At 39.6% G+C, this 27,414-nt stretch overlaps 1 protein-coding gene across 1 annotated transcript in view; it reads right to left on the reverse strand.

Moving 5' to 3' along the window:
• Positions 1-27,414, reverse strand: part of EIF5B (eukaryotic translation initiation factor 5B) — a 73,361-nt gene that overhangs the window by 10,290 nt on the left and 35,657 nt on the right. Inside the window, exons 7-17 of the mRNA XM_004369315.1 lie at positions 21,344-21,439; positions 20,770-20,859; positions 19,459-19,533; positions 17,414-17,703; positions 9,147-9,254; positions 8,846-8,956; positions 3,767-3,834; positions 3,045-3,186; positions 1,315-1,446; positions 709-891; positions 411-572 (exon numbers count right to left, since the gene is read on the reverse strand). Of these exons, the coding sequence (XP_004369372.1) occupies positions 411-572; positions 709-891; positions 1,315-1,446; positions 3,045-3,186; positions 3,767-3,834; positions 8,846-8,956; positions 9,147-9,254; positions 17,414-17,703; positions 19,459-19,533; positions 20,770-20,859; positions 21,344-21,439 (1,457 nt within the window). The remainder of the gene's footprint in view (positions 1-410; positions 573-708; positions 892-1,314; positions 1,447-3,044; positions 3,187-3,766; positions 3,835-8,845; positions 8,957-9,146; positions 9,255-17,413; positions 17,704-19,458; positions 19,534-20,769; positions 20,860-21,343; positions 21,440-27,414) is intronic.

The raw sequence follows: 27,414 nt of genomic DNA on the forward strand, positions 1-27,414 counted from the left end.
CACGTTCTCACAGAAGTGATCTCAGGAGGATTTCGACAAGCCGTACAAGCCCCGTCTGTAAATGCTCACCACCTCGGCTTACGTTCTCACAGGACAGGTGATCTCAGAAGGATTTCTACAAGCTGTACAAGCCCCATCTATGAACGCTGACCACCTCGGGTTACATTCTCACAGGACAGGTGATCTCAGGAGGATTTCTACAAGCCGTACAAGCCCCATCTGTAAACGCTAACCACCTTGGCTTACGTTCTCACAGGACAGGTGATCTCAGAAGGATTTCCACAAGCCGTACAAGCCCCATCTGTAAACACTTACCACCTCGGCTTACGTTCTCACAGGACAGGTGATCTCAGGAGGATTTCTACAAGCTATACAAGCCCCATCTGTGAACGCTCACCACCTCGGCTTACCTTCACACGTAGTTCCTTCATAGGAGGAGGGAGCAGGAGGCCTCGAATCTGGGTTACAATGGGCCCTTCTACTCCAGGCACGATGATTGTATCTCCTTCCTTCAAACGTCCGTTGATCAATATGACATCTATAGTGGTACCCATTCCTGGGAGAGCTTTAACCTAAAATCGATGCAAAGGGAGTGAAATAGATGCTGTGATGGACCGTGCTCACCGAACTGAAAAGCAGTGATGACCACCAGAGAAGCCCCGTTAAAAAAAAACAAAAAGGGAGTAAGCTGAAAAGCTGGGTCGTTACCTCCATCACCTGCGCTCTCAGCTCTTCGCAGTGTGCAAGTCTCTTGCTCAACATGGTCTGAGTTAACTCGACGAGGAGGTATATCAGACTTCCCATGCCGTCGCCAGTATGGGCAGAGGTGGGTACCAAGGACACAAACGTGCGGGGGTCTTTATTCTCATAAAACAAAGCAGCATTCAGACCCTAGATACACAGGAAGAAAATCATTCCAGAATGCCTAACTGTGGAAGGAAGACAGTGTCCAGGATAGGAGTGACTAACGAGAAGCTAAATGAGCAAACGGTCCACCATTCTAAAACTCCTCAAAACACTCTGGAAGTGATCGCGTACATTACGTAGGTATTACCTATATTAAAGTCGTTTCTCTCCAGGCCTACTTGATTTTTTGAATTAAATCATTCAGACTGCAAAGGGAGATCTGTGAAGTATCAGTGCTCTGACATTAAAAGGGAGAAGGGAAAAAGGAAGAAAGACACTATGGAACTGCTGTTAATAGGGAAGAGAACTAGTATGAATGAAAATGATCATTTCATTACAACATAATAAAAGAAGAAAACAACGTTTGTATGATGTAGGCTCTTTATAAAGACGGGAAAGTTTTCTTACCTGCTGAGCAAATTCCACAATAATAGCTTTTGCTCGCTCCTCAAATTCATCTCTTGTATTTTTTTTCTGCTTCTTTAAAGTAGCGGCCACATCACAGTCAGGGCTCTTTTTCCAGTCATACAACCTATCAATCTGGAAAAGTTTCCTCATGAGAAACATCTCTAAAGCGCTCAGAACACTCAGGAATTTAAGAGTAATAGCTCCCGAAAATGCCTAAAGTATAAAATCATTTCTATCCAGAAGTATGAATTACTCAGATAATTTACTGTACCAACAGTCCGTTTAACTGCACATATGGTCAATGAATATTTTACAAAGATTCCAAGGACAACCATATGGAAAAAGTGAACCTGGGCCTTTACATAAAAATTAACTCATAAGAGATCAGAGTCTAAATGTAGAAGTTAAATCTCTTAAATGTCTATAAACAGTGGAGAAAATTTTCCCCAACTTGAAGCAGAAAAAGAATACTTTCATAGAACACAAAAAACACAAATCGTTAAAAAAAAAAAACCCTGATAAATTGAATTTCACCAAAATTAGAAATTTCTGCTCTTCAAAATGCACCGTTAAGAAAATGAAAAAAAGCAAGTTGCAGACTACGAGAAAATATCTGTAATACACGTTATTGACAAAGGACTTATATCAACAATACATAAAGAATTCTTAAAACACATTAAAACTACTAACAATCTAATGAAAAAAGTGAGCAAAGGACTTTGAACAGATGCTTCACGAAAAGATAAAGATGGCAAATAAGCACATGAAAAGATGCTCAATGCATTAGTCGTCATGGATGTGCAAACAAAAACCACACTAACTTAGCACTATATACCTAGTGGAGCCCTGGTGGTGCAGTGATTAAGAGCTCAGCTGCTAACCAAAGGGTCAGCAGTTCGAATCCACCAGCTGCTCCTTGGAAACCCTATGGGGCGGTTCTACTCTGTCCTATAGGGTTGCTGTAAGTCGAAATCAACTCGACGGCAATGGGTTTGGTTTTGTTTTTTTTGGCTACAGGTAGGATAAATGTTGACAAGGATGTGAAGAAATGGAATTTTTATAAGTCAGTGGTGAGAATATGAGATGGTATATCCTCTTTGGAAAATCTGGCAGTTTCTCATAAAGTTGAACATATACACACTATAAGTCCCAGCAATTCTAAGTACTTACTCTAGGGAAACAAAAACAAATGTCTACACACAGATTTGTAAGTAAGTGTTCATAGCTGCTTTATTAATAAATAACCTGAAACTGGAATCAATCCAAATGTCCTTCAATAGGGAATGGACCAACAGTGTGGTGTTATCCGTATGATGGAATAGCACTCGGCAATAAAAAGAACAACCTATGATAAATGCAACAACATGTAAATCTATCATCACCTGCAGAGCAAAAGATGGCAGACTAAAGAGATCACACATAGTATGATTCCACTTATACAAAGTTACAAAACAGGCAAGTCTAGTCTCTAAAGACAGAAAACAGACCAGCGTTTCCTGGGGCCAGCGGGAGGGGGCTGACCCTGCACGGGACCAGGAGGGAACTTTGTGGGAATATGGAAATGGTCTCTGTTTGAACGATGGTGGTTATATGTGTGGGTAAATCTGTCAAAACACACTGAACTGTATGCTTAGCATGGGTACATTTTATTATATGTAAATTATACTATAATGCTTCTTAAAAATCACAGAAAACCATGTGTTCACAATTAAATTTTCAGGAGAGCTTACCTTATTGAGTGCTACAATGAAGGGACATTTTTTAGACTTCAGGAGGTTGATAGATTCAATTGTCTGAGGTTCCAAACCATGCATAATATCAACAACTAAAATGGCAATATCACAAAGAGAGCTTCCTCTGTTTCTCAGATTACTGTTGAAAAGAGAAGATGTATAAATAGAAAGCCCTGAAATGACCACTTTTACTTGAACAAATTCAAAATTTAATTTCTTTTTATCACCTAAACAAACAAGAGTACGTGCATTAAACTGTTAAAGTGCCAGTAGCTGTAACTTGCCAAATGCTTATCTGACAGACACAGTGAACTGACATCAGCTGGAATGAGTTAGTTCCAGAAATTACTCCAATATTTCTACCAATTTTACTGACCAAGTTGTGTGCACTAAGGACTATGCTCAGGACACAGAAGGATACTATCCAACCTGCAGGGGGTCTCAGAGGACACAGACCAGGTGGTGTGGATTAGGATTAGCTCTGCATCCCACATTAAAGAGGTGCTCTTTCAAAGTAGGAGAGACTTCCCTCTATAAGAAACAAGTATCCAAATAAAACACTACTACATCGAGTCAGCTGAAGACTGGCGCTTACAGGGACCAAAGATCTCAAATTGCCACCAAAGGTAAATGGCTAATCAGATCTTCTTACCCGCCAAACTTTTAGACTTAATGGTCTCAGCAGTCTGCCTGATGACGAAGACGCCAACTGCTCTTACCTGAAGGACTCGTGCCCAGGAGTGTCAATGATCAGCATTCCTGGAATCCGTACGTTCTCTCGGTCGAACTAGAAACACATGGGAGCCAAGTGCAGAACTTAAGAAAGCTGGAGCAATGAAACCTTCTTTATAAAACAATTATTTTGCCACAAAACCTGAAAAATATCACCACTCTCTTTTCCAAATTGTTTTAAAACAGTGAGTCAACCAGCAAAGCACAACAGTTAATATTTTCATTAACATTGAAAGTTTTGCAGAAAAAAAAACTGAAATGAGAAAACAGCCCCTTTACTGAGGTGTAAAACTAAGGTGTGTTGTAAGGCAGAGCAGATGATCAGAGCTGTGTGACAGAAACGCAGCCATTGTCTGAGAGGGGAGACCTACGCGAGGCTGACATCCAAGTGGAGGGTCTCACTATTTCCAAAGTTTATCTGGCCCAATTTTAAACTGACTCTAAACTCTCAGAAATATCCCAAAGTATATTTTAAAGAAAATTTACCACACTGATCTAAAATTTTAAATAATAAATTCATACCCTGCTTTATTCAAATAATGTCATTAACGCTTGATTTTCTGGACAAAAGTACATAAATGAATGCAAACAACATTACAACAGGCCCCACTGTGACCTACTCTTTTCACCTAAAAAGTAATAATGCAAGTTACACACACATCAAAAACAAACAAAAACAAAAATACATGCGTACTATGTTTATCTACACTTTCGTTAATCTTCACAATTTTCCAAACTTTTATCTCCTGAACTATGTCCAAATGATTCAAATACAAATGTTTCAAATTTGCATTCAAATTTGTATATGTCAGTGTTCACTGAGCCCCATAATGAAGTATTTCTAGTTCAGTTTCTTGAATACGAACAATAAAGAATTACAACCACTTGTCACGTGAAGGTCAGCCTGAGAACTCTGATACAGGCCCAACAAAAACCCTGCTCTTTATCCATGTTCTAAAATGACAGGAGATTTGATGTTCTACCAGTATGGTAGGATAAGCTGATACTAGATAAAATACAACCAAAATAAATTTCAACTTACACAGCGCGGAACAAAGTGAAAATCCCCACGTGCTAGAAATGAGGAGGGAACGTGGAGTCACAAGAATGGCATCCAAGTCTCTGCCTCAGGGAGTGAGGGACAGTACTGTAAGTTCTAACCCTGGGGGCTGGTGTTCAACATCCAGTCAAGACAGAATTCATGGTCATGGGCCCGTGTGAAGCAAGGGGCTGAAACTGAGACCCCCTGCATAAAACAGGACCTGAGGGGGCTGAAGTTCTTCCGTGTTAGGGGGGAACTATAAAAACACCATCAGCACAAAGAAGAAAATGGAAATAGGTCTTTAAATTTAGGTTCAGGAAGAGAGGTGGTAATCTGTTAAAAATCATAACTCTAAGCTTATATTGAATTTATACTACCCATATATTTAGTGCACAACTCCCAAGCTACAAAGTGATAACGCAGCCTTAAGCTAGTGAAAACTCAAAGGAGCAGCCGACAGGAGCAAATGTAAAACGGCTTTGTGGAGAAACTCCTGGAACATACTGGACGTGGCACTAACAAACGTAAAAGCTCCAGGTGAAGATGAGAATATAACTAAACATTACAAACCACGGGAGACATAATCCTTAATAATGGAGAGTCAGAAATAACAGCAGGATCAGTACTCCCAAAGGCCGTCTGTTAACAGAAACAATGCATTTAACATCACTGAAGCAGTAAAGGAAGGACTTAAAACCAGGAGAGAATGAGAAGCTGTGAATTCTAACTCCAAAAGGAGGAAGTAGAAGAATGAAGAGAATATCCGAAGACACCAACAGCAAAGAATTATAACTAAAAAAAAAATCATTTCAAAAGTGATTAAACTAAAATGAACACAAGCCTGAATACCACAACTGAAAAACGAGATGCAAGGAGGAAAGTTTTAATAAACAGAAAAGAGCAGAGGAATTTGAGAGAAAGTGACTCCTGTGAGAGGCTTCTGATTATCATAATCAGAATCCTTGAAAAATAACCAAGCAAAGAAACAACAAATTCTAAAAGCTGTAAGTCAAGAAAACGGTACTGAAATAAACACTTCAAACTACATATTGAAATATGACAGCACATAACTGGAAAATTCACCACAACAAGTAAATCCGAGGTGCAAAAAGACCAAACCACTTCTAAGGGGACAGAAATCAGCTTGCCATCAAACCTGAACAGCAATCCTGCAGCCAGAAGTAACTGGACTAACATTTAATACACTTAAGAAAACATGACCGAAGATTTTATATGTAGCCAAGGGGCTTTCCAGCATAAAAGCCATAAAATAGCTCTTCAATATTCAAAACTCAAGAATATTATTCCCATGATTCCTTCCTCAGCAATGTACTAGAAAATGGGCTTTATAAAACCAAAATTTGAACAAAAACTGCAGAGAGAAGCTCACAGACTCTTTTACTTGCAGAACTCAGACTAAATAAGGAAGAAAGGCAGAGACTAGCCTGCAAAACGCATCTTCTGTGTGTCAGTTATCAATTGACTCATCTTCAGCTCCAAATTCACTACTTTCACCTCTTCTGGGATAATGGAACTGAACCTTGTAAATAATTCTCCTTTAACAACCAGCAACATTAAGCTTTGTCATTAGAGGGTGCTCACGGGACACTGGAGGAGGAAGGGGATTTCTCTTCCGGGTTCCATGAGCTCACGGGGTTCTGTTGGGGTGGGGAGCTCCTTGGGGTGGCACCTCCCCAACTTCCGCTAGTAAACCAACCCACACTGGGAGAGTGGCATTCCTGCAGTAACCAGCACCTCCCCGCAAAGTGCTCTGAGCCCCAAGTTCAGCAGCATTAAACCAAAGAACCTGCCATATTACCAAGTTCAATTCAAGGCACTGCTACCAACAAGTCCTGGGCGTGTCACAGCTCACTTCCAGGTGACTTCTTAGTGACAGCTTCTCAGTGAGTCACAGCAACCTCCCAGCTCCCGGAAGCTTTCCAGGAATCCAGCTGGGACTCCAGATGGCCTTCCAGAAGCGGGTCAACAGCCTCTGGGGCAGCTTCCTGGTCAATTCTGTCTGCACCCCAGTAGACGGTAGGTTCTCTGTCTGCAGCATTAGCCTGAGACCGTGGACCTGGCCCCAGGAGACGGTAGGTTCTCTGTCTGCGGCATTAGCCTGAGACTGTGGACCAGTCTGGCCCAGGACAACCCAGGGTACTTTGCTAACATCCGGTGGGCTTCAGCCACACCCCTCCAATGAGGTCTGAATAGCAGCGTTGGGGAGCATTCTCACCTCCAATTTCATTCCATCTTGGGTACCCTTCCCTCAGCTCTAAGGTATTCTTCACTGTTCTCTCTCTCCCCTCCTGACTGACTCACCTTACTGCAATCCCTTTCTTCCCTTTTTATACCAAATCTCCCTCCCACACTGCTGTGTGGGGTGTCTTCTGACTGGATCCTAATTAACACACACTGATCATGCAGGAGCACAACTGCTAGAATGAAATGAACTAAACACTGACACGGAGAATGAATGGGAGGCGTTCTACACAAAAAAGCTTTTTAAAACCGGTTTCAGTAACCACACAGGTGACAGTCTGGGCACTGTTACTGAGACTGTACGTGTAACAGGATAAAGCAAATGAGTAATTATGTGATATTCTAATTCTACCATCCTGCGTGTCTTTCAGACCCAGGAGTCTCAATGCAGGGAAAAATGAGAGAGAGAGATGAGTAAAACCCATTGCCATAGAGTTGGTTCTGACTCATAGCGACCCTGTGGGACAGAGTAGAACTGCCTCGTAGAGTTTCCAAAGAGCAGCTCGTGGATTCCAACTGGCGACCTTCTGGTCAGCAGCCATGGCTCACTGTGGCTCTTAACCACTGGGCCACCAGGGCTCCGCAGATGTAAGAAGAGGTTAATTGAGCAAACACCCTCAAGTCCTAAATATAAAGTAGACTTCTCAGCACGAGCTCATCGGAGCTCTGCTTTGACACAAACACACGGACTCCCTTTTTAATTCCCTAGCTCTGCCCACAGCCTAGTGTCTGGACCGTGGTCTTGAGATCCATCTTCCATTAACACGAACCAGGATTTCAGGAAGAAACCACCATTCCAGGCCTTGGACAGGATATGTCCGAGATGAGCCTCGAACATCCTGCTGTGTATACCAGACACGTGGATGCAGTCAGACACTAAGACTGCAAAAATTACATGAAAAGACCCAGGAGCCGGTTACTGGGCAAAGATGGGACTATCTCAGCATCAGTAACAACTGAAACACAGTAAGAAAGTTTACATCCATTAGTTCATAATACAAAACACAACCACACTGGTCGCTCTCTATTTTAAACGCTGAGAATAGAGGTAAGGACTGGGTGTTCACTTTGCCTCTCACGTGCTTACTTTCACTGAATAACCAGCCAACAGGAGAGGTGAAGTCTCTCTACAGAAGTAATCCAATCAACAAAGATGGATGACAGGATTGGAATGCCACCATTTTGCAACCCCTACCACATTAAAAGGTAGAGATGACCTGAAAAGGGATTCTGGGGTGGAAGAAGAGGGTGTTGATCCAGAAGGGGCAAGGGGAGGGCTTCTGAGGGATCTGTCGAGGTTCAGTCTTCCAGCAAGGATAGCACTTACCGGGGTGTCTGACTCATTAAACTTTACACTTATGTGATTTTCCTTATGGTGTTATATTTAATAATGCACATAAAGAAAATATAATCAATTTGTGAGAAAGAAAGAAAGACTGGGGGGAAGAAAAGATTTTTAAATGTGAAGATACATGGTAAGGGATTACACGCTGGAGGCAAACGATATACTCCAACTTCTGAAAAATGGCTGCCCCGGAAAGAGGGAAGAAATGGAATGTGAGGGCTCCTACAATAGCTAATATTTTATTTCTTTAAAAGAAGATCTGAAGCAAAAGAGGACAAAATTTTACACCTGTTAATTCTGCATGGTGAGAATACAGGACTCTGTTACACTGTTCTCTGTGATTTTTTTCTACATTCAAAATAGTTTCTCAATTTTTGCTAGAGATTAAAACACCCGTGTGAAAGACAGTGTACTTACATTCTTAATCATTTTAGTCTGCTCATTAATTGCTTCAAGGGGAACATTAGTGGCCCCAATTTGTTGTGTGATACCTCCTGCTTCACCATCTTGGACATGAGTGTGCCGGAGCTGTGAGAAGATAGGAAATTCAGATTTGTATTTTGAAGTAGAAAAACTTAGATGCAAAAGTAGTAAGAAATTAGTAATTTACTTATTTTATACAGAGATGCCTATGTGTGCTATGGTTTTTATCAGCTTTTTTATAAGGTATCATTTGCTTATTCAAAAAATCCTATCAATGCATAAAATATTTTCTTACTTTATCCAGAATTTTTGTCTTCCCGGTGTCCACATGTCCAAGCACACAGATAATAGGGGCTCTTAGCTTTTCTGTATTTACATTTTTACTGTGTTCAAGTCTCCGTTTCTATGGATGAAAAAAAAAAAAATCACAAAATATTATTTCATCATTGTCATTTATTTTCCCTAGGTAACAGAACACCACAATCTGCATCCAAGTTCTTCGCTGATTTGATGACATGTAATTACATTTTACAATGTAAACTTCACAATCTAACTTCCATCACATCACCCTGGGACAAGGAAAAAAACCTGTTTGGTGTGGATTTATAGATTTCAGGGTGTTGTGTTGTTGTTAGGTGCCATCGAGTCAGTTCCGACTCACAGCGACCCTATAGGATGGAATAAAACTGCCCCACAGGGTTTACGTGGGCACTTTTTTAGTGGAAAAATACAGTACTGCCTTCCCATGATTCAAACTGCCGACCTTTTGGTTAGCAGCCGAGCTCTTAACCACTAATGCCACCAGGGCTTCAGATTTCAGAGCAGCACTGTTAAATATAAGTAAGAATTGAGTAAAGTGTCAGCTCAAACTTTCTAAACACCTGTACAAAGCTAATAAAATATAATGAATAAAAAATGAATTGATTTTTCTGTCATACTTACTACACAGTGCAACCTCTAATTTATGTAGAAGTCTATATAAAGGCATTCTATGGCATTAAAAAAAAATTCATCAGACTGAACCTAAGAATTGTAAAGACCCTTAAAAGTAATTTATTTCAAACTTTTAACCAGCATACAAATGCTATAAAACCTCCTCAATTAAGAGTGTTTATTAAGCCTATGCTTAACTAAGTCCAAAGACATTTACCATATTTTTTCCTCAAATAACACGTGTTATACTTTCTTTGCCAACCCATAAGCCCCTTGAATGTTCTTTTCATAAGCGTGCTATGCCAATGCTTTTTTACACATTGCTGACTTCAACCAATACTAAACAGACATAATTAAGCTATGAAATAAGCAGACTTAACATAACTGAATAGTTTCACCTAAGAGATCTGATAAGGTTTTCACATTCAACTGTTGAGCTAATGCACTGTAATTATCAACTTAAATTAATAGAAACAAACACACAGTTTCGATGGTTTATTTTCCGATTACTGGGGACTACCAAACTTGATCCATGACTTCTTGACCATGGCTTATACCTTTATTATACAATTATGATCAAAGAAACATTTCTGTACTGTTTTCATGCACATAAGCAGGAGATTAAAGAAAATGAACATAACGATATCATTTACCTATAATATGAGAGGATGGATGAATGAAGCTGAAATCCACTTCTGGAAATGTCACGAGACATGCGTGGTATATGCATGGGTGCACTATGCCAGAACTGTTTTTACTTAATTTCACTATTTCTGCACGTTATGTGTGTGGGTACATTATTTACGTGGCGCATTATTTGTGAAAAAATACAGTACTGCCTTCCCAAGGCACTATTACTTCCATGGACGCTAATAATTGTGAGAAAGCTTTCCCTCAAATCGTTTCTCTGTAGCACTGACCTAAATACTTCAGCTTTCTGATGACCAAACAGGAATATTTGCCAGTAAAGTTCTCCAAAATGACAACCTTTCAAGGACAGTAAAGCCGGCATTCAAATGAAATAGATTTTCATCAAAACCCTGAAGTAGTGTCATTTACAAAACTATTTTCCAGCTATAAACTATTTTTGTAAGAGCTCTTCACTTTCACTTCTAGCACTAGACACTGGATTTTTTTCCTGGCGTGAAAACTTTTTAGAATAACACAAGTGGTGGTGAGTGTGAAGTGGGGCTTACACACGAGTTGAGGGCAGCACACTATAGCCTCACAGTAGCTGCGATTCAAATTCAAACGCAGGACTTCAATCAGATTTGAAATGGATGAAAATTGTGTCCTCTCCCACACTTGGTAAAGTGATATACTCTTCCGGAGGGCTGTGTGGTATATAGATTTTTCAATCAGAAATTTCACCTCTTAGGATCCTGAAGCAACGATGGGACAAAAATGTACAACAGTGTTCGTTCACTGCTGTCTCGTTTATAATAATGAAAAATTAGTAACAACTTAGTGTTCCTTAGTGGAGGATTTCATAACGAGTATTTTCCAAACCCCAGAGCGGATGCCTGTCTAGCTGCGTAAGGATCACGTTAAGTAGAGACTCTTATCCACAATGGAGATTCTGACTCAGGAAGTCTGGGATCAAGTTCAGAAAATTATGAATGTAACAAGATTTTGGAACAATGAAGTTACATTAGGATTCTTCTATAAAAACAAATAGAAAACGTGGCTGTAAAACTAGAGCAGAACTTCTTAAATGTGGGATGAGGAGCTCAGCAAATCCTCTCTCTAAAAAACAATGATAAAACTGGTCAAAATAGTAAAAAAAACAACCATCTAAAGACTCTGGAAATTGGTCAAAGGCATATAACACACTGAGAACTTTTTAATTCCAGAAAATCTTCTGACATTCAGTAAAAGTAACGCAAATCTGAGGAATTTTAGACAGCGGCTGGTCCATCACACTCCTCCCACTCCTATAATAGCTCCAAGGGGCGGGAGCGGTGTGGGACTGTAGGATGGGACATTTCATTACCTAGGCTGTCATCAAAAACAGTAGTGATCTCACTGGAAAATACAGAAGGAAGGCTAAAATCACCACTACATTAAGGTCTCAATACTGGTGAAGAGATAGCCTGAAAGATCAAATAGAAATTGAACACGAAGATCCACGGTCTGGAAGGCTGTGTTCACGTGAAAGGCTGCACGCACACTCAGAAAAGACCAGAACGGTCCTCAGTGAGCTACTCATTCTCAGCTCAAAGAGACCTTGCAAGCGTATACAGTTAAAAACCACAGCAGAGCAGCACACTCTGAAGTTTGAATGTATCCCTTAAGCCATACACAGATCCACTGGCAAAAGGCAGAAGCCTTATTGGATCAAGGACAACCACTGAAGAATCATTAGCTGAGCACTAACATACGCCGACCCAGGTTCATAAAAACAAGAATTACAAGAAAAAATAGAAGCAAAAAGGCGAGAAAAGACATTCGTAGCTCTACATGACAGAACAGACAGAATTAGCCCATGCAATTCACTAAACAAATAAAAAATAGCCACAACCACCACCCTTGTAGGGGACCAGCTAAATTAAGAGTGGCTAAAATATATTATCTGAAATGTCCACTTGTCAATAAAAAAAACTACAAGGCGTAAAAAGGAACAGGAAAATGTCACCTGTAACCAGGAAACAATCGATAGAAACGGTCTCTGAGCAGCCCAGAAGTTGAACTTAGCAGACAAAGACTTAAAAGCAGCTACTGTGAATACAGGCAGTCCCCGGTTTCGAACAAGACCCATTCCTAATTGTATCTTTAAGAATTGGCAGGTAAGCTGGAAGAGATGCATACGGTTCTTATTTAGCCTTACTTTAGTGCAAGAAAAGGCTCAAAGCCTTTTACGTGCAGCACGTAAAGGTCATTGTGATGAATTTGTTGCAAGTAGGGGTTGGTTCAATCATTCCAAAGTTGAGGGCAAATTTACATAACATTAAAGGGCAAGTTTGAGTTGCCAATAAGTCGGACACTTGTAACCCGGGGGCTTACTGTATGATCAGAGAACTAAAGGGAACCACGTTTAAAGAAATGAAGGGAAGTGGGATGGCAACGACACATCATATGAAAGGTATCAATAAAGAGAAACAAATTATTTCTAAAATAACATGAATATTCTGGAGTTAAGAAGTTCAACAACGAATTTAAAAATTCACTAGAGGCGCTCACAGGAGATCTGAGCTGGCAGAAGAATCAAAGAACTTGAAGCTAAATTAATAGAAATTATCAAATCTGCACAACTGAAAGAAAAATGAACAGACCTTCAGAGACCAGAGGAACAAAATCAAGTGTACCAATGTGCATGTAAGGGGGTTTCCAAAGGGAGAGGAGAGAAACAGGCAAAAGAATATTTGAAGAAATAATGGTCAAAAACTCCCAAAATTTGATGAAAAACATTAATCTGTACATTCAAGAAGCTCAAGCAACTCCAGGTAGGATAAACTCAGATATTCAACCTACACACGTAATAGTTAAACTGCTGAAAACCGAAGTCAAAAATAAAATCCTGGCCACAAAAGCTGCCTTCTTATCAGAAACAATGGAGGCCAGAAGGCAGTCGGATGGCATACTCAAAGTACTGAATGGAAAAGAACTGTCAACCAAGAATTCTGTATGCAGCAAACTTATCCTTATAAATATTAAAATGATAAATGTTTGTGTGTGCCACATACATATTCATATACATAATAAAGTATATAGGGGCACGGTTATGGAGACTTCCTAGACATACCCAAACACCTCACGCGATTGGTTTACCGGGATAAAAGACTTAGGATTGTGGTCTCATGGGACAACTCAGTCATAAAATAGTTCATAAAGTTTTGTTCTACATCCTAGTTTGGTGAGTAGTGAGCAGGGTCTTAAAAGCTTCCAATTGGCCATCTAAGATACAACTATTGTTTTCTACTCGTCTGCAGCAAAAGAGAATAAAGGAGACCAAATATTCAAAGGGAAAACTTGTTCACAGGACTAACAGCCCACATGAACCACGGCCTTGTCTAGCCTGGGACGAGAAGAACTAGATGGTGCCCAGCTACCATTATCGACTGTTCTGACCAGGGACACAACAGATGGTCTCGGATAGACTGGGAGAAAAATGTAGAACAAAACTCAAATTCCTAAAAAGGCCAGCCTTACTGGACCGATAAAAGACTAGAAGAGCCCCCAAGACTACCACCCTAAGATGCCCTTTGAACTTAGAACTGAAGCCACTCCTGGAGGTCACCTTTCAGTCAAGTGATAGATGGCTTATGAAATAATATCACCCCTGAGTACCGTGCTTTCTCAAACAATCAACTATATGAGACCAAACAGTCAAGATTTAGCCTCTATCTTAGGTAGAGAAACAACTTCATACTATTTCATACATGTTATAGTTGTTGTTGGAGCTCTGGTGGAGCAGTGGTTAAGAGCTCGGCTGCTAACCAAAAGGTCGGCAGTTCAAATCCACCAGGCGCTCCTTGGAAACTCTACGGGGCAGTTCTACTCTGTCCTATAGGGTCGCTATGAGTCAGAATCAGCTACACAGCACCGGGAACATCATAGTTAATGGTGAAAATCTGAATGCTTTCCCCCAAAGACTGCGAACAAGGCAAGATGTCCACTCTTACCCACTTGTATTCAACATTCTGTTGTTCTAGCCAGGGTAACCAGGCAAGAAAAAGAAACAAGACGCAAATCATACTGGAAAGAAAACAGTAAAATTATTCACAGACATGATCCTATTTACAGAAAATTCTAAGGAAACAACAAAAAACTTATTGGAATAAAAAAATTATAGTACAGTTGTAGGATATAAGATCAATATAAAAAAATCAATTGCATTTCTATATGCTATCAATGAACAATAAAAAAATTAATAACTGCATTCATAATAGCATCAAAAAGATTAAAATAGTTACAAATTTACCAAATTGCAAATTTTGTCCTCTAAGAACTACAAAGCATTGCTTAGAGAAATGAAAGATCTAAATAAATGGAGAGACAATCCATGTTCATAGATGGAAAGCTTACAGATTCAACACAATCTCTATCAAAATCCTAGCAGGCTTTTTGTAGAAATTGACAGACTCTAAAATTTATGTGAAAAAGCAAGCGACCCAGAATAGCTAAAACAATCTCGAAAAGGAAAAATCAAGTTGGAAGACTTACACTTACTGACTTCAAAACTTAGCATAAAACTAAGTAATCAAGACAAGTGTGGTACTGGCATTAGAACAGATTTATAGATTAGTAGGACAGAATTAAAGTCCAAAAAAACCCCTAATGTTTCTGATGAAATGATCTTCGACAAACATGCCAAGGGAATTCAAAGCGGTAAAGAACAGACTTTTCAACCAATATTACTGGGATAACTGGATATCCACATGTAAAAAAAATGAATTTAGTCCCCTACTTCATATCATACATAAAAATTACCTTACAATGGATCACAAACACAAATGTAAGAGCTAAAGCTATAAAACTTTTAGAAGAAAGCATAGTTGAAGAAAATATATATGACCTTGAGTTAGGCAAAGATTTTCTCAATACATCACCAAAGGCACGTTCTATAAAAGAAACATTTGATAAATTGGATGTTACCGAAATTAAAAACTTTTGTGCTTTAAAGACACCAGTAAGAAAATGAAAAGAACTCTTACAACTCAGTAATAAAAAGACAAATTATCCAATTAAAATAATGGGCAAAAATTTGAATAGATGTTTCACAAACGAAGATACAGGGATGGGGAATAAGGACATGAAGAGATGCTCCAGGTCAAGAAAGAACAAATCAAAGCCACAACAAGATACTACCTCACACCCCCATTAGAATGGCTATACTCGAAAGGACAGGCAGTAACAAGAGTTGCACCTACATAGAGAAACCAGAACCCTCAACTGTGCAACCACTTTGGAAAACAGTTTAGTAGTTTCTTAAAAAGTTAAACAAATTTACCACACAATTGAGCAATTTCACTCCTAGGGAATACATCCAAAAGAAATAAAACATGTAAGGCAAACATGCATACACAAATGTTTATAACCAGCACTATAAAAAAGTGGAAACAACTCAAATGCCCTTTAACTGGTGACTGGATAAAGAGTGGTCTATTCATACAATACTGTCTGGCAATAAAACGGAACAAAGTACTGATATATGTTACCATCTAGAAGAACCTGAAGAACAATATGCGAAGTAAAAGCAGCCAGATACAGAAGACTACATCCTGTATGAGTCCATATACATGAAAATTCCAGAAAAGGCAAATACCGAGACAGAAGGTAAGACTAGCAGTTGCCTGGGCTGGGGGTGTGGGTGGGCAAAAGGGACTTTTGGGAGTGACGGATGTGTTCTATAGCTGGACTGTGGTGATGATTGTACATCTCTTTATATTTACCCCCCCCCAAAAAAAAACATTTAATAGTACATTTAAAACAGGTGAATTTTATGGTATGTAAATCATACCGCAACAAAACTGTTTAAAAAGTGTTGAGGTTCGCAGAATATTGTTATATGAAAAAAAGAATATGCATCTATAAACTTATCTAACTTACTTTTAATTAAACATTTAAAAAAACCTCATACAACTATTAACAAGCCTGGGGAGTGGGATAATGGGGAAACATCTACTTTCTGCTTAATACTCCTTTTAGTTTTTAAATCAGCAAACACAGTACAGACACTTTAGCAGGCTCTCACATGGGCACACAGCAAGTGGGTAGGTTTGCGTAGACGGTGGGAAGAGGTGGAGTCACACCTTGGGGAGGAGAAGGGAAAGCTACCGGCATCTAGTGCGCAGAAGCCACGGATGCTGTTCCACATCCTACAATGAAGAGCCCCCACGAGAAGGAATTCGCCGACCAAAATATCAACAGTGCCAAGGGTGAAAAACCCTAATTTGGAACAACCGACCTCCTTGGTCCTTTGGAAATTCAGAAAATGTATTCCTACCTAGACTTTACAGAAGAAAAATTCAAACACTGATATATAAGTATTAAAACAACACAGGAGCTGAAAAATTAGAATTATACATGAAAAGATGAAGAAAAAGAAAGCTAAACTCAGTTTTAAAGTTGTTACGCATTCTCAAGCACGCTATGATAGTTTTTGATAAGATTATTTAGGCTAAGCTGACAGAACCTAAAGAAAACTCTATTGAAGTCTACTGAGTCTACTGAATTAAGTACAAAAAACATCCAGAGATGTGTGTATGTGGTCTTTACTAAACAGTCACCTCTTCAGTCCCACCACATTTGACAAATTTAATCAGCCTCACACTGACTAAGCTAAATGTGAGAGATAAACACGTAATTGATATTTATAACTAGAGGGGACATGCTCAGAATACCTCTGCACATGTATGCACCAATCATCACTCAAAAGACACATTACAATTTGGAGAAAAGAAGAACAATGAAGCAGTCACCATGCTGAGTGTGGTAAGGGAGTGAGATTGTTGGGTTAGACTAGTGCAAAGGACCATGTGTGTCTCATCATTACAAAAAAGAGACAAAATCTGCCTGAAAATGTATTTTAAAAGGGCTGCTCAAGAAAACTCTTCAGTTGCATAGTACGATTCTAATGATCACAGGTAGCGGGGAGAAAACAGTGAAGACAAAGGGAAAAACAAATACCTCAATCCTCCGTTTTGCTTTGTCGTAAGTCCTTTCCTCTTTAGTTCGATCGCCATCAGAGTCACATTCGGATTCCGAGCTCATGTCTTTACTCGGCCTCCTGTCCAACGTTCCGCCCGCGTCTTTGTCATCTGAAACCTTCTCCCCTTCCTCGTCGCCTTCACTGACTTCGCTTTCCCCTTCCTCTTCTTCTTCCTCGTCACTCTCCTCCTCTTCCTCCTCCTCCTCCTCCTCCTCCTCCTCCTCCTCTTCAGGGTTTTCTTTGACTTCTATATGTACAGTAGTTCCTTCTTTAAGGAAAAGAAATAGATTTTCAAATAGATGAAAGTTAAAATGATACATTTAAATCAAGGCACAGAAACCTTCACATAAGGGAGAAGAATACTGCCAGTGTGCTAACTAAGGCAGCACCATTACCCTATGGCATTAATTCCAAATTAACGAATGTTCACTACTGCTTTCCCCGAGGCCACAGGCTGACTCTGGAGAGTCTACGCCATGCTTTTACCAGCCCCTCCGTGCAAGGGGGCCAGGCACTGGGAGTCCAGGACTGCCAAGGATTAGTGGGGGTGGGGGAGCATGGGGTGAATGGATATTGGGTAACCCCCTTACTGGGGGGTAAAGAGCTATACCCCAAAAATAAGGATGAACGTGAAGTAAGGAGGACCTCCTCACTATCAGCAGGTCACCTTCAGATCCTCTCAATCCTGAATATGGAACACAGAAATCCTCCTTGGAGAAAGACAACATCATCCTTGGCCTCAAATGATTCCTACAGTTCTACAAGTACACTGCGCAGCATTAAATATACGTATATATACACACACATACATATAGCCCTGGTGGCGCAGTGGTTAAGGTCTACGGCTGCTAACCAAAAGGTTGGCAGTTGGAATCCACCAGTCGCTCCTTCGAAACCCCATGGGGCAGGTTCTACTGTGTCTTATAGGGTTGCTATGAGTTGGAATAGACTTGACAGCAACAGGTTTGGTTTTTTTTTAATAGGGTTTAGTGTACGTATATAGAATTAAAAGAAATGGCAATAATGAAATATAAATTGAGAGGTAGGTACTGTCGTTCCAGTGTTCGAAGGTCCTTGCGTCGTCTGGAAAGAGGGCAGCATTAACTATTGCTAGTTCAAAGATGCACATCTAGAGTAACCACTAACCCAAAGTGGGAAAGCACACAACTTCCAAGCTAACAGGAGAAAAATATGGAATGAAACAAACAAAAAATCAGCTCAAAGACATGAACAAAAATGATCAGTAAACTTGACCCAAATACAGAACACAGTGTACCCAACTGCTACAAGAACATAAACACGTGAAATGTTTATGCTCAGTGACTGCACGCTGGACTGTAAAGCCAGTCTCAGCATTCAAAGGGCACAATCACGTGTACGTCCTCTGATCACACTGAAGCAGTGAAAAGACAGCCAGCAAATCCCACTTCCGGAAATTAAGAAATATACTTCTAAATAAATCATAGGTAAAAGATATCAAAATGGAAATTAGAAAGTATCATCGTATTGAAACGTGTGGCATTTGGCTGAAGCCACGCTTACAGAAGAACGCAGAGCACTGAAGGTGCATCAGGAAAAAGGCCCAGACATCAGGGAGCCAAACATCTATCTCGAAAAACCCACAGAAAGTAGAGATTTGTCATAAAGGATAGAAAGTAATGAAAAAGAAAAACACTTTTTATTCACAGTGATCAGGAACTATATATTTACACTCTATTTTAAGGTGAAGAGGATTTTGTAGGCTAGCTTTAATAACCTAATCCCATTTATAACATCATCACTATGACAAAATGCGTTCTAAAAACCCCAGGCAACTGCCTTACAAATAATCTTCTGAATATCCATTCACTCATGATGAGAATCCATGTGAGGATCTAAGAACCACGGCAAGGAGGAAAATAAGACTGGTCCATGTCCTAAAGAAGGTTCAGAGGGCTTTTCTAACCAAGGGACTGACTATTCATTCAAGGACGTACACCCCCAGTAACCATGAGATTTGTTCACGTGTTTATGAGCTAATCACCTTCTTCTCTCTCCTCATCACTGGCCATAGCTTCCCAATCATCCAATCCACCATCCTCAGTTTCTTCTTCCTCTTCTGTAAATAAAAGTCTTTATTAAAAGCACAGAAATTACCTAGAAATATGAGGCTGCTTTTAGAAAAGTAGAAAATCATGCTCTGACATACAAAGGAATGTTTCTAATCATCAAGAAAAATGCATACAATTTCAATCTTTGTATCTTTTAAATACAGCTAGCATGCTACAGTTTACTAATATACTAAATGCTTCACAATTTCCTACTATTTTGGATATTTCATAATAGACTTAACCCAGACTTCATATCTGAGGTAAATAAAATATTAGACACCCAGATATTGAAATGTTCCTACAGATCTCAAAAGGCACTCAGTTTGTACTTAAGGACAAATAAAATTTCATGCCTTTTTTTTTAATCTTTTAACTCATACTATAAACCTAAGGTTTTACTTTAACTTCTACAGATATATCCAAATATTTGCATTCTAAAGCTGCAGATACAAAGCTGCCAGCACCACTCCAGCTGAAAGCAAGGAAACAATGTTGTTCTTCCATCCAAAGACAGCCATAAAGCGAAAATTTTGAAGATTTTTGTAATATTAAACATTTAATACAGTTCCTTACCAATGATGACTCTCATTTTACTGAAATCCAAACAGGCAAAACCTGTTCTCAAACGAAAAGTGGATGCGGGGGTGGAGGGTGGGGGTAACCGGGGCTATCTCCTTCCACACAGTAATTACTGTTTACCAGGAAGTGTGGATAAGTCATCTTGAGGAGGAAGTGAGACTCAGAAACCTTTACCCGAAACATCCACCTAAATTAGCAACGGCTTCTGGTGGTACAAATATGACCCGAAACACACACACAATGAATAAGTTGCATTCGATTTAGCAAACAGAAGCTGGACTCTTAAGAAGGTTTTAAAATGCCAGTTTTTGTGATTCTTAACAAGTTCTACTTAAAAAATGCTTTCAGTTTGCTTCTGAGGCATTAAATAAAGAACTTCAGGTCTTCTAGGAACTACCTAAGATTCTCACCCATAAATAAAAACACCAGAGAAAATCCAAAATATTTTACTAAAAAGAATAAAACTGACTCAAGTCTCATTTCCATACCTTTTCAAGATGAGAAATAAAAAGAAATGGTTTAGAGAAAAGAAAGAACTATAACAAGAAAAGGCTGTCCAGCCAGAAATTTGGTTTCCCCAAATTATTTAACGATAACTAAGACAGCTGTGACAGATCAAGGCCACTTAACAGGAAATAATTAGTCAAGTGGCTAACGATACTGGCCTGGGTCTACAGGAGGTGCGCTCTCCTCTTTGTCTGGTGCTCCCTGATCCACGACTTCTACGGCAGCACTCAGTTCTATCTGTTCAGACACTGAAAAAGGGTAGAGACCAAGTGAACAGTGTTTCTTCCACACATAATTTCTGTAAGATACTCCATTAAGTGTTGAATAAAAACCAGTCGTGCAAACCTATTTCTCCAATAAGTTTAGAAAACATTGTTTCAATATCAGTCACATGATATTTTATAGGAAATTAGTCTTTCTGCCCAAGGAATAGAATATAAAATCACAGGAGGCTGAGAAGCAATGAAAGAAAAAATACGAATGACAGTTGTGTTTTTCGGAATTAGTAATTATCATTCACAGGGTAGGACCCAGATGTCGGAAAGCACTTTCTTCCGTCAGCCTGCTATTTGAATCAGGTGAGAATGTCAGCGATCAGAGTAAAACCGACAGAAATATGTCCCACTCGCATTTCCAATTTGGTGATTTCTTCTTAAAGGACGTTCTGTTTTGAAAATTGTGGGGAAAAGGAACAAAATGGTTTCTAAATCAGAGGCTATTTTATATACAAACCTTCTTTATTTTCTAGCTGTTGTGCTTTTTTCTTTTTTTTATCTTCATAAATTGGCCGTTTCTTTGGCAATGAGTCTTTTGATGGCACTTCAACACCTGAGGGATTAAAAAGGGAAACTTCAGGTTTGCACTACTTGTTCATCACCTGAGAAAAGCACTATTTAAAAATACTCCATTCCTCAGAGACACACACTCTAAAACATAAACGGATACTCATGTAAAAAACTATCTTTTTTATATACTGTAACCCTGGTGGTGCAGTGGTTAAAGCAATCGGTTGCTAACCGGAAGGTCGGCAGTTCTAAACCACCAGCAGCTCCACAGGAGAAAAGACGTAGCAGTCTGCTTCCATAGAGACTTACAGCCTTGGAAACCCTATGGGGTTGCTATGAGTCAGAATTGACTTGACAGCAGTGGGTTTTTTCTTTTATTTCAAATTAACACAGAGTAAAGTTCAATCTTCTTGGGGTACAGTCTGACTTTTCACAAATGCATGGTGTTGTGCAACCACCATCACGATGAAGACGCAGAGGAGTTCCACCACCCTGTGCTGTCCCATGTACTCAAACCTTTCTCGCGCCCTCCCTTAACCTCTGGCCACTACTGATCTGTTCTCCATCCCAAATGTCACGTCAGTGTGATCTTACGGCCTGGCTTCTGTCACTGTAATGGCTTTGAGGTTCATCCACATTGTTGCATGTATCAATACTTCCTTGTTGTTGATAAGCAGACTTGCATTGTATGGATGTACCACGGTTTTTCCATTCAACGGCTGAAGGACATTTGAGTTGCTTCCAGTTTTTGGCAAATTACAAATACAGCTACTATAAACGTTTGTGTACAGGTTCTTGTGTGAACGTATTCCTTGGGCAATTATCTTGGAATGAGATTGATGAGTAAATATATGTTTAACTTTACAAGTAACTTTCCAAAGTGACTTTATACCATTTTACATTCCCACCAGCAATGTATGAGAATTTCAACTGTTCTGCATCCTTGCCTGCATTTGGTAAGAGGTCTTCTTCTTAGTCTATGTATTCTAACAGATATGTAGTGGTATCTTACTATGGTTTCAATTTGAATTTCCCTAGTGACTAATGATGTTGAGCATTCTTTTCATGTGCTTATTTGCCATCCCTATAGTTTCTCTGACAAAGTGTTCAAACCTTTTGTCCATTTTTAAGTTGAGTGGTTGGTTTTCTTACTGGTGAATTTTAAGAGCCCTTCAAAGATTCTAAATATTTGTCCTTTGTCATATATGTGATTGGCAGGTATCTTTTTCCCCCAGTCTGCAGATTGTCTTCGAATTTTCTTAATAGCATCTTTTGCAGATCAAAATTTTTTAACTGGACTCCATCAAAATATACCATTTTTTCCTTTTATGCATTATGTTTTTGGAGTCATAGCTAAGTATTCTTTGCTAATACAGGATCACAAATATTTTCTCCTATGTTTTCCTCTAAACATTTTATAGATGTACATTTTACACTTAGAACTACAATCCATTTTGAGTTAACGTTTGTATAATGTGTGAGATTTAGGATGAGGGTTTTTGGTAGACTTCAAGTTCACTGACTCTTTCCTCTGCCATCTCCATTTTGCTATTGAGCCCATTCAGTGATTTTTTTTTTTTTTTTAACCTCAGAGATTGTATTTTTCAGTTATAACATTTCCAGTTCCTCTTTATCCCCTGGAAACGTCTCTTTCCATTGGTTTCTACAGTGTTCACTGTCATCTTATGGAGGACAGTCACAGGAACAGCCTCCAATATCTAGGTCATCTTGGGTTGGAGAGTCATTACCTTTTCTCTTGATTATTGGTCAGAGTTTTCTGGTTCTTTGAATAATGAGGAATTCTGGACTGTATCCTGGGCATTTTGAATACTATGTTTTAAGACAGTGAGTCCTACTGAAATTCTCTAGATAAGGTCAAGGTTTGGTCTTAGCAGGCAGTCAACAGAGTTGGGGTCACCCTAAATTCTATCTTGCCTTCTGTGTTCAGTTTTCCAAGTCTTTGTTATGCTGTTTGGGTCTAGCAGGCACACGAGCCACTCAGAGGTTAAGTCTGGGAATTGGACAGTGGTTTACAACAGAGTTCAGTTCTCCAAGCGTTGGCTATGTTCTGTGGGTCTTTTCCAAGCACACAGCTCGATGGTGAGTCTGGGACACGTGTCAATTCCTAAACACGATTACAAGATCCTCTTTCTCCAGCTTCCCTCTCTCCACAATTTTCCCTGCATTTCTGGCTCCCAGGAGTCCCTTCTGGTTCCTCTGACCGCAGAGATGAAGTTCCCTCAGAGTTTTATCCTCCAAGGTTGTTGTGAAGTTTGACACAAGCGGGACTGTCTTATGGCCGAAAAAGCAATAAAAAGAGGGAGAAATCATGAGAAGTCCCTCTAAACTCCTCAGACATCAAGGAGCCCTTTGGCTCCTCTGGCCAAAGATCCTGACTAGGGTTGGCCTTGGGGCAAGGTCAGGATAAAGAGAGAGAAAAAGAAACACTGAGAATCCCTCCCCCACACTCTCTGCCATGTGGGAGCCCCTTTTCCTGATCCTCTGGCTAGAAATAGGGACTTTCTCCTGAAGATTTTGCTGTCAGTACTCACTGCACAGTTCCAGGATTTGGCAGGCCCTAAAGGCAAAACTGGGGGAAAAAAGAGAAAAAGGAGAGGGAAATGCAAAACTCACTCACTACGGGTTGTTAACTCCAATTTTTACTTTGGTTCTCAACCTGCTTAATGTTGTTTACTTCCCAGAGGCCGGAGGGAGCTTAGGTTTACATTCAGCCCAGAGTTTGTCTTCAATGAGAGAGAGGCTGCAGGCAGCTCCCTCCATCTTGTCTAGCACCATAAAGCAGAACTGGAGCCCAATATCTGAGTAACAAATACGCCACATTTGCTAAAAACGTAGTAGTGAAAAGTTCAAGTTTTGATGTTCAAATAAGTCAAAACTGGAGCTCTGGTAGCACACTGGTTAAGCATGTGGCTGTTAACCAAAAAGTCAGGAGTTTGAATCCACCCGCCGCTCCTTGGAAACCCTGAATGGATTTTTTTCTGGTTTTTTTTTTTTTTTTTTTTGCAAACATTGGGCAACACAATGAAGACTAAGAGACTAGGGCTAGCGATGCCATTTGAGAGACCATCTCCTCAAAGGCTTTCCTAAAGACTCATGCTAAGCACATCATTTTCAACGGCACTTTTCATCTAATTACCCTATCAACCCAACTTCAAGCAGTCCCTGGGTTACACATGAAATCGGTTCCTAAGTCTGTCTTTAAGTTGAATTTGTAGTAAGTCAGAGCAGGTACATATGTTCTTATTTAGCATGAGTTAGTCAAATGTTTGTCTTAGTATATAGCATAAGCAGAAACCGAAAAACCAAACCCACTGCCATCAAGTCAACTCTGACTCACAGCGATGACAAAGTAAAACTGCCCCCACAGGGTTTCCAAAGCTGTAAATCTTACGGAAGCAGATTGCCAAATCTTTCTCCTGTGGAGTGACTGGTGGGTTCAAACCGCCGACCTTTCGGTTAGCAGCTAAACGCTTTAACCACTGTGCCACGAGGACTCCAATATACGCATTGAATGGTAAAATACATATTTCACCTTTCTACGCATATAAAACATTTAAGAAACATAACGTTTTCATGAGCATCACAAAGCAGTACGTGAACTTGTTATTACAAACCACTGTATTTAACTCAAATTTTTAATACAATAGGCTTTATGGCAGTCTGTTCTTAACAACCAGGTATCTGTTAGAAGTTTGGAACCGGGGATACCTGTACTCCCTAAAACAGTCATTTGTAAGACTAGCAAATTACTCCTTATGTGATCCCATCCCAATTTCTTCATGAGTACTTTCGGCCTTTCCATAATCATCAGTTAAATCTGGTACTTGGGTGCGAAACTGTACTCAAATTTGTTCTCTAATTTCATGTTCAAAATGCTATACCCCCAATGAAGAATAAACCTTTCTGAAAGTACTATGCTTCTCTCTATCTACTATGCCCAGCTGAACACGTAATGCATAATGAAGAGGTAGTCACAAAGACCAGTCTAAATCTCAGCACTGGGACCTTGGGCAAACTGTTCAAGCTGAGTTTCCAAGTTCCTCATCTATACGACGGGAATGAAAATACCTACAAGACTTTTATGAGGAAAAAAAGACAATGCCAAAAGTTTATCACGGCATCAGTTACACAGTTAAGTACATAAGTGGTAGCTGTTACTGTAATTATGGCATAAGTACCAAAATGACTGTAATATAAAAATGTCTGGAATGTAGGGACAGGTAATATATTCTTCTCAATGGAACAAAGACACTATTTTCAATCATTTTACCTGTCAAACACATAACTATATGCCCAGATTGTGGTTTCTTAATACTTTTCCAACTAAAAGGAACCAGGACTCCCTGGGGATATGGCTGATTCCAGGTCTAGGGCTTTCTGCAAAGCCCTCTGCAAGATAAACCTGGGATATCTAGTGTTAGAAAGCAAGGAAGAGTTTAAAGAATACTGTGGCCATGTCAAAAGGTCATACAAACCATGGCTCCTATGGCCAAAGATAGGACAATCTGAGTATCAAAAACATTGATGACTTCAATGGGTTAAAACACATCTATTATATAAAAAACCCTTAGATGAAAACGACACCCAAACATCCAAAGAACAAAATTAAACTCATTAGTCACCTTTGGAAGTTGCTGTTATCGCTAGGGTGGTGCCGTCAAGTCGACTCCAACTCACAGTGACCCTACATACAACAGTAAATCCCCAGGTCCTTCTTCCTAGTCTGTCTTAGTCTGGAAACTCCACTGAAATCTGTCCACCATGGGTGACCCTGCAGGTATTTGAAATACCCGTGGCACAGCTTCCAGCATCACAGCAACACACAAGCCACCACAGTACAACAACGAAGAGACAGGTGTAGTGGAAGTTGTTAGGGTCTTATTATTTCGCAAATTGATAAAGACAGGGAAAGAATTAAGCTTTTATCCTGCCCTTCTTGAAGGAACTGTATTTCAGAGGAAGTTTTTCTTCAGAGAAAGATTTTAGCTAATAGATGCAGAAGAAATGATAGAATATCACCATTCTGCAATTCCTAATGAAATACTGAACACAGGTGATGATCACCAACGGCTGTTAAAACTATTAGGTGAAAAGTCAATGGGAAACTTTTATAATGGACAAGGCTGCCAATAACCTAAATCCACTGATCCATTTTAACACCACTAGAAACGAGACGACCAGGTCATGTGCCTCCTGACAGAAGGCAACAGGAAGTAGCCAAGCTTCTAGATCTAAGAAATTACAGGGACAGAGAAGCATGTTAACTAACATCAGGAGAATGCAATTAGAACACAAGATCTAGTATCTTTAATCAACAGCATGCCACGAACACAAAGGGAAGGGTGGGGGTGTGATAGTAGTGGCTACAGATTAAGAGAAACAAATATATCAACCAAATGCAATGTGTGGATCTAATCTGGATCCTGATTGGAACAAACCAACTATAAAAGACATTTAGGAGACAAGTGGAAAAAAATTAAACATGGACTGAAAATCAGAAGATATCAAGGAATTAGTTTTAATTTTGTTACATGTAATATTTCCTTAGCTTATGTTAAAAGGTACAATGTCTTTATTTGTTAGAGACATATACTATTTTGGGTACAATAATATGGGCTCCCGGATTACCTTCAAAATACTCCAGGAAATAAAGAGTGGGGTATGGGGGGAAAACAAGAATGGCAAATGTTGATACCTATCAAAACTGGGTGATGGGTACATGGGAATCATTTTACTGGTATTTCTACTTTTGTGTATATTTATTTACATACACGTTATTACTTACACACAGTGTAGAAGTCATCCTCTTAAACGATGACATTATATCATCACTTTCTTACACTTTTATTCGACCTTTTCACAGCACTTTAATAGGAATTCTTCTAATTCTACAAAATTCTACTTGTGAACATTAGAGACAGAGCGGCACAGAGAAGCCCTCCGGCTGCTGGGTAACCGGGAACGCTCACCCTGAGCTTGTAGAAGTTTAAGGACCAT

This window comes from Trichechus manatus, unplaced genomic scaffold (assembly GCF_000243295.1).
Source record: "Trichechus manatus latirostris isolate Lorelei unplaced genomic scaffold, TriManLat1.0 scaffold00004, whole genome shotgun sequence".
NCBI classification, from domain to species: Eukaryota; Metazoa; Chordata; class Mammalia; order Sirenia; family Trichechidae; genus Trichechus; species Trichechus manatus.